The sequence below is a fragment of the Solanum dulcamara genome, chromosome 4 (assembly GCF_947179165.1).
Source record: "Solanum dulcamara chromosome 4, daSolDulc1.2, whole genome shotgun sequence".
In the NCBI taxonomy this organism is placed as follows: Eukaryota; Viridiplantae; Streptophyta; class Magnoliopsida; order Solanales; family Solanaceae; genus Solanum; species Solanum dulcamara.
In genome coordinates, this window is record NC_077240.1 from 80,777,388 (window position 1) to 80,786,350 (window position 8,963).

Consider the following 8,963-nt stretch of genomic DNA (forward strand, 5'->3'; position numbering starts at 1 on the left):
ACTCAATATCTTTTAAACTCGAATTCAACTTAACCCAACAAGACACACCTAAAATTTCTTCAAAGTTTTAAAACTTTAACTTTTTTTAATGGTAAAATTTTCTCTACAACTCCAAATCACTTGAAATTTGGCCTTACCCATCGGTGGCCTCTTAAAGTTGGCACCAACTTTCATTTAGACACCTAAACCAGGAGATATTCATTTTAGACACATAATGTAAGGGTCTGATGTGTCATTTTGACACTTTTTACACAACTGGCACCTCACGTGTTTTCCACCTACCTGAGGCGCGTAGAAGCTATTTTTTCATCTGATGTGGCATCAAACAAGGCCTATAACGGTCATATCTCTCTTATCTATATATTTATGCCGCTTCTTCTTCATTTTTGCCCTAATTTCTTAGCTTGTTTCTCTTATTTAAAAAAAAAAAAAAGGCAGAACTGAGGAGAATTATGAGGAGAATTGCACTTTCAAGTACTTTTCAAGTAGTTTCTAGTTTCGAAAGATCTGAATTTTTAATTTTTAAGAATAAATCTCTAGTCTTACCTCCATAATTTAGTCATATTGACTCACTAGAATTGTAAAGAAAATGGAGATGAGGGAGTACTACTATCATCTACAGCCTTGTGAAATGTTGATTATTTGATGTGATTTTGTCGAATTTGTTGTGAATGTGGATGAAATCTATTTTTTTCCTCTTTTCGGTTGCCTACATATTCAGTCGTATTTTCAAGCATGAACAGGATATTTTTCTTTATAATACGATGGGGTGGGGGAGGGGTTGGGGTTGGGTGGGTGGGGTTGGAGAAGACGACGAAGGGGTGGGTGGTGTTGGAAGACCACTGATAGGGTGTGGGTGTGGGGGTTAATAGTTGTTAATTTTTATTTTTAAAAAAAATTATTATTTGGATAAAAAAACACGTGTCATCAAATTATTGGTCATTTTTTTCTATTCAGAAGTCATTATTTGATATTTATTTTTGATATATATATATATATATATATATATATATATATATATATATATATATATATATATATATATATATATATGTATGTATGTATGTATGACACGTCTCCTTATTTAATTCGCTTCTTTTGACACGTCAGGCGTAGGGTTGGCAGGATATAATTGATCAACTAATCTATGTGGAGAAAAGTGTAATACATGCTCTAGACTCCAACTTCAGATTATTTAAAAAGTGTCAAAATGACAATTAGACACTTACATTAGGTGTCTAAAATGAACATCTCCTGATTTAGATGTTTAAGTGAAAGTTGATGCCAACTTTAAGGGTCCACCGATGGGTTTGGCCCTTGAAATTTTGAACATAGACATAGTGAATTTTAAAATAGTATTTTTGGGGTCTACATTCAAAATTTCAAGTAATTTAAAATTGTGGTGAAAATTCCACCATTAAAGGAGGTTTTGCAAAATCGGAGTTAATGAAGTAAAAAAGTACCCTTGGTGTTAATGAAGCAAAAAAGTACATTTGATTCAAAAACTCCAATAGAAAAGCGTTACAAGTTGTTTTGGTGGTTTTGCAAAATCGGAGTTGAAACATAATGGCATAGATGAGTCAAACTTTTAACGGATGGCTAAATGAGTCTTTTTTCAAAATTCGATGACATATTTGAACCTCTTAAAGAAATTTTGGATAAAAAATATAATAATTTTTTACTTTATTTAATGTGTGGATCATTATAATAATTGAGAAAATGAAATAATATTTAGGTAATTGTAGTATCCGTTCTTACATAGTTACCTATTTAATTTGTTGTCTCATTTATATTCTGATTACTAACATGAACTCACATTATTATTCCTATATTTCTTTTTCTTATCCTTCCCTTTCTCCTTTCTATTTAACCCCTACCTTGGAGTTCCTATCCTTTTTGCTCCCTTGGTGACTCGAACTCAAAACTTTAAGATTGGAATTGGAAATAAGGGGTGTTCATCATTTCGAGCAATTATCTTATTATTGAATATTTTGAAATTTCCAAATGTTAAGCTTTTTGTACTATGCAAAATATATTGTTGCCTGTTTTCAAAAAGTTCAAATCTGTTTTTTGATGTCTTCTTCAAATTTCAAGCATTGCAACAAGTTATCGTTATATTGAAGTAACATAACACTATTTCAATATCGCTATATCAATTTATTAAACTCTTGAGCCAAATTTTATTATTATAACTTTATATTATATTTTTTCATTGAATATTTGCATTCTTTACCTTTTTACTTTATAAGATTTGTGTATATTCTACTATTCATATATCTTACTCGTTGGATTACACAAAACATATGTTATTGTTGTTATAGATACCCACCAATGTGGTCACACAATTAGACAAATCTTTGGTGAATACCTCCTAGGTCCATTTACCATATTGATCCTCACACTCTCATATAGTGAAAAAATCATGCAAATAAATATGACTTTTTCGACAAAGAAGTCATATTTGATTTCTGATTATTTACTATAAATTTCAACTTCTGTATTCTGTCTATTTCTTCAAAGTTATTTCATTTTTAAAAAAATCAATCTAGTACTAGAACAGTATATATAGTGTGAATCACAAAAAAAGAGGTGCAAATTGAAAATTACTTTTGTTGATGTGTTGAAAAGAGCATTTAAGAAAGTTGGAATAGCTAAAGACTTCCCCATACTAAGATCATACTTAATTTTTCATCTAAATTTAAATTAATCAAACCTTAAAATAAATATAACCTCAAATGGAAAATAAAAAGAGGCTTCTAATGTTGTATCATCTAAGGTTATTTTAGAATAATAAATATCTCTTTATTTTAATCAAAGATCTCAAATTTAAATCTTGAAAATGAAATCGACTTTGATAAAAAGTATTTAAACCCAAATTAAGTAAGACTCTCCAACATAAATCTAAATTAATCAAGCCCTAAGCGAATATCTAACTTCGAATGGAAAATAAAAAACGAGACGTGCAACTAATATAATGTATTATCATCAACGATTGTGGTTGGTAAGAATGATAAATATCTATATATCTTTAATTAATTAAAATCTCAAATTTAAGTTTTAAAAATTAAATTACCTTTATTAGAAAATATTTATATTCAAAATAAGATTTTTTAATATAAATCTAAATTAATTGAACATGGCGAATATCAAATTTGAGATGAAAATAATAATAATAATAATAATAATAATAATAATAAAGGCAACTATTGTATCTTCATTCATTGTAAGGGGTCTATGGTGGATGAAAGAGACCTTCCTAGTGGCTAGTTAGTTAGTACTTTCAAAGTTTCAATTTGTGTTTAACTAGACACAATTTTTTTTAAAAAAATAAATTTAATTTAAATTAAATATATAAAATATAGCTAAATATTTTTTAATTTTACATTTTTAAATATATCATCTGAAAAATTAAAATTAAAAAGTACGCTGTCAAAAAAATAATAAAAATATATAAAGTAAAATAAATATAATAAATAAATTAAAACGATGAGAGTATTATATTATTTTTTTTAAAACATATTAGCTCATATTGGCTGTATGATTCATTGATTCTATTGTCTCTTTTCTCTAGCCGCCTTTGCCCCACAACACTAAAATTTATTTATTAAAAAGGTACAAACATATGTGTGCTACTTGCAATTTTACATATATATTAATTTTTTTTAGAGATTTTACTATTACTTTGGTCAAGATAGCTTAAGAGCAAGTTAATATTATCAGAAAAAAGAAAATAATTTTGTGAAGAAAGAGAGAAATTTTCAAATCAAATATATTTTTAAGAGATTTTTTAGAAAAATTCGTATGAAATTTATTTGATCAATAAAAGAGAGATACTTTTAATGAGAAGAATATCATAGGGCTATTGATGAAATCACAAATCAGTGTTAGCTTCATTTTGAATTAATCCATTATTTTTTAGCCCTTAAATATTGATGAAATTGCTTGAAACTAGAACAATTTCAATTCAAATCCCGATAATCGATTTTGAAAGCAACAAATCATAATGGACTTTTCAGGCAAGAGGATCATCGAAAGACATTCAAAACTGTAATATAACGTGAAAAAAGCACACTAAATAAGGATTTTTGAAATTAAGATTTCATATTAGATTTAGTTGATAATAATTGTTGGTAATTTTATTTAGGATTTAATTAATTTATGTTTCAAAAAATATGACGTCCTACTTAATATGATTCTTTAATTTGTATTTCCAAAATATCCATTGACGATATTAAATAAATAAAAAGATGTTATCTCTAAAGTTTGTACAGTAAAATATGATAATCATACATTTCAATATGATAAATCAGAACAGGTAAAAATTAAGAATATAAATTTTTTCATTATTTATTATATATAAAAAAAAAATTACACATGCTTAACTTATAAAAAATAATAATCAAACCCTCATATAAGTAGGTGTATTTTTACCCATATAATAATTATTAAATTAAAAAAAAAAAGCTTTGCAACCTTATCCACATTCTCAACACGCTTTGGCCACACCCTACAATTCAGCAGCCATGTACGAACGAATTCGTACTACTTTTCCGTCTCATATTAATTGTCGCATTTTAAATTTTGAGAATTAATATAATTAGTTTTTTAAAAAATTAATATAATTTAATTAATTTAATTTATATTATAATTTAAATATAAAAAATATTATATATTACAATTCTTCTTATAAAGTAAAATATGACAAATATTTTAAAACAGAAAAAGTAATTAGTTAAGAGTCAATGACTCCTCGTGTTCGAATTAATTAATGTCTCACATTGATCAATTAATTAATCTCTAAATCCATGATATTTTGTATTTTGACGTGAGAGGTGAAAGTATCGAGAGATGTAAGAGATAAAAAAATATATATAAATTATATATAAAGGGACAAGAACATATAAAGGATAGGAAAACCAACATTAATTAGTGACGTGAAAGAAACGAAAAGAAAATTATAAATAAATCCGCTATACATTCCATTTGATTTCATACTATGAATTTTTTTTGAAGTATCTGTAATAGAATATGTGTTTAAAAAAAATATATTACGTCTGATTTTATTTTTAGTAGATGAGATTGAAATTTCGCACTTTACTTAGCTAATCTGATATGACAAGTGTTAATTCGAATTAAATAGACTTTGAATTATTGTAAATACCAACGAATTTTCCAACCAAGATTGAACTTGCATTGGCTTGACTATATATCTAGTACCAAGTCAATTGCATTTAAAATATATTTGTGTGGTCATTTAAAAAGTAACGTTTTCCTCAATTTTGATTGATTTACATAAATATCTTCTTCTTCTTTTTAGATTTCTATTCTAATATTTTATTTTTATTTTTAAAACAAGTAATAACATATATATGAAATGGTTAAGGACCTTTTCTCTTGAACATTTGTTGATCAGTTTATTTGGCTAATTATATTAATTAAATTTCAAAGAGTCAATGTCAGAAATTATAAAGTTAATTTACCTAATGATTGTCAATGCTAATAGAAAAATCCTTCAGTAGAAAAATATAGTAATTCTTTATAAATTACAATTTGACAGAAAATATAGTTTATTCTTTATAATTTTTTTTTTGAGAAAACAATATAATTCATCCTTCGAATTTATGTGATATATTTTAATTGACCATAAAATTAAAAGAATGGAAACGAAAAATTTGTATATTAAATATGTCATAATATTCATGTGAATATAAAAATTTTAAAACTTGTGATTTTAAATATATATGTCATATAATTTATGTGGCTAAAAAGTATCTCATTAAAGTAAAATATGAAAAGTTAAAATTTAATTATTCTCAAATATAAATTGTGCCATTGATTAACGATCAATAAAATGCAGCCTCTTTCTTGAAGGTAAGACATACTCATCTTATCGTATCTCACTATTTTCTATAAAAAAAAAAAGGAGCATTACGTTATTTTCACACATATAATAATAGGTGGTGTGGCTGCTTAGAACTGTCAAAACTATAGACTTAAAAATATAAAATATTTAAAGAAGATAAAAAAAAGAACAATTTGCACCCGAAATTACAATATATATATTTATTTTTTTAAAAAAGAGAGAACAAGTTGCACCCCCCAAATAACACGTTGAAGAACATTTCTAAGTAATTCATTTATTGACCATAGACTCAAAACCAAGTCAATTACATCCTTTGTTTACTCTTCCTTCATAGTGCGTATACTATATACTTGTTTCTCGGTTTCAATTTTAATTTTAATTTTTTACCTTACATATTTAAAATCATAAGATTAAAAAATATTTTGGTACATTTTACGTATTTTTAATTTAAAATCGATCATAAAATTCAAAAATTTACAAGATAAACAAATTAAAACGGATAGAATAGTTTCCTTTTCCCCCACTATAAATACATCTGATAATTTGCCTATCTTTCACAAGAACTACATACTTTTTTGTGTCTTTCATTTCATTTTTCTCAACAACAACCAAAAAACTCTTCAAAGAATTTTTAAGTTATCATGAACCCCTCAGCTCCACCAGCTTACGGCGAAAAACCGATGACCGGCATCCCTGTGCCGGGACAGTTTCAACCTAATCATCCCGGAACTTGGTCTACTGGACTCTGTGATTGTTTCTCCGATGTCCCAAATTGTAAGTGTTTTTTTTTTCTTTATTCTTAATTATGACACTATTTTTCTTATTAGTCCATTTTTTCAAAAATGTACAATTAAATAAAAATAAGTTAAACACTTTTGACAGAAAATTATACTATCTATATATAAAAAAAAAATTCTATTACATGTGACACATTATCTTATTAATTCCTATCTTTAATTGGTGATTATTATTCTTTTTTTTATATATATATATAGGTTGCTTAACTTGCTGGTGTCCATGTATTACATTTGGACAGATTGCAGAGATCGTCGACAAGGGAACAACTTGTAAGCAAACAGAAAAAATATCCTATGTCATTATTACAAGTTCATTTTAAATTAACAATCGTATTTATATCCTTTCGTTAAGAAGTAATCGTTAAAAGTTATTTTTTTTTGTCGATATAGAGGCAAGACTATGTACATACCATTCTCTTCCGACTCAATAATGGAGCGAGGAATTTAAACAAAGAAATTCAAAAAAGAAAAGAGAAAATAATACGAGGAAATTTAACAACTTTTATATATATATATATATATATATATATATATATATATATATAGAGAGAGAGAGAGAGAGAGAGGAGCAAGACTATGTACATACCATTCTCTCCCGACTCAATAATGGAGCGAGGAATTTAAACAAAAAAATTCAAAAAAGAAAAGAGAAAATAATACGAGGAAATTTAACAACTTTTATATATATATATATATATATATATATATATGAAAAAAAATATCATTTTTGCCCTTTACATAGTATATTTTTCAACGAAGGGATTTAATTGAACCCACCGCTCCCCCTGCACCCCTCTACCTTCCTCCGTCCAAATCTCATTTATGAAATTTCACTGAATATATTAGTGTTGTTATTATTGTTGTTATCATTATTATTCATTTCCTAGACAATATGAGTTCTAATTTTAAAGATATTTACACAATAATATTAGTTAAAAGACAATTATTACAGGTCACAATTTATAATAAATAGCCATTGATTTGTAACTTAGAGAAGGACAAATAATCTACGTACTATTGTGTTTAACTTTTCACTATTAGTCATACAAATGTCTATAATTTTTTTACGACACATTTTTTTTATCTTTAAAATTCGTGTTTAATTAAATACCATCGTATAAATTATGATTGTGACTAATTGTGAATATAATATTGTTATTTGCAGCTTGTGGTTTAAGTGGAGGTCTGTATTTGTTAATTGAATTATTAACAGGATGTGGATGTATTTATTCATGTTTCTATCGTACAAAAATGAGGAAACAATACATGTTACCAGAAAGCCCTTGTGGGGACTGTTGTCTTCATTTTTGCTGTGAATGTTGTGCTTTGTGCCAAGAACATCGTGAACTCAAACATCGTGGATATGACATGTCTATTGGTAAGTAACATTCCTCTTTTCTTCTTTTGTTTGTTTCTCGTTCGATATTCAGTATTTGTTTTGGGCTAGACTAATAAAATTTATATTAAAAAAATTTATTTTTTTAAAGGTATGATTCAATCTAGACCTCTAATTAAATATATAGCACGACTACTTAGCAACCTACAATAAATTTTGGTGGTGCAACTAATATTACCCGACCCGAAAGCAAAACTAGCAATATATATATATATATGGAAAAAAAATGTCATTATTTCATATCATCAAAAAGTCTCATCTCGGAGGTGAAACGACTTCTATCTTAGTGCTCGATCCGACTTCTGGTCAAAGATGGAAAAGTCTTACCAGTGCATCGGCCACCATGGGTAGATACAACCACCTTTAGTGGTATAAATATTGCTCAACTAAACATAAATTTAAACTTCTCATTTTGTGTTAATTAAACAACAATATGCTCTTATATCAACAAAAATGTCATGACATACTTTAATATTATAAAATTTAAGAATATTTTTATATGTATCAAAAGTTTTTTTTCATTTTTAAACGGTCTATCCAGACATCGTTACATAACATAAAGCTAACAATATTTTTGTTTTTGTTTTTGTTTTAGTTAAAAATTTTGAGATATACTTATGGTTCTTTTGTTTACAACATATGTATAGGTTGGCAAGAAAATATGAATAACCAAAATAGAGGGATAGCAATGGCTCCAGGAGTTCAAGGAGGAATGACTCGATAAATATTGGATTATATTAATAAACTTTGAATTTGTTTAGTGTGATATATATATTTGTTGCTCTTTTTTTGTTATTAAAAGTGAAATAATGGTTTGTTAATCAATGGATGGTTCTTGTTTTTTGCAAGATAATGTAATGTTGGTTGTTGATTTGATTTAATGTATATGATATTTATAATTTATTTA

The 8,963-nt window shown here is 26.5% G+C and overlaps 1 protein-coding gene across 1 annotated transcript; it reads left to right on the forward strand.

Annotated features, from left to right (window-relative positions):
- The first annotated feature begins 6,407 nt into the window (after positions 1-6,407).
- Positions 6,408-8,963, forward strand: LOC129887872 (protein PLANT CADMIUM RESISTANCE 2-like). The gene is made up of 4 exons (XM_055963104.1): positions 6,408-6,637; positions 6,859-6,930; positions 7,826-8,038; positions 8,704-8,963. Exons 1-4 carry the CDS (start codon positions 6,505-6,507, stop codon positions 8,778-8,780), a joined length of 495 nt encoding a protein of 164 aa, XP_055819079.1. The 5' UTR covers positions 6,408-6,504; the 3' UTR covers positions 8,781-8,963.

Bases quoted from the DNA above. Each gene is read 5' to 3' on its own strand.
- LOC129887872 (XM_055963104.1), top strand. From the start codon at position 6,505: ATGAACCCCTCAGCTCCACCAGCTTACGGCGAAAAACCGATGACCGGC. The intron at 6,638-6,858 runs GTAAGTGTTTTT...ATATATATATAG, and splicing joins TTTCTCCGATGTCCCAAATT to GTTGCTTAACTTGCTGGTGT. The intron at 6,931-7,825 runs GTAAGCAAACAG...TGTTATTTGCAG, and splicing joins CGTCGACAAGGGAACAACTT to CTTGTGGTTTAAGTGGAGGT.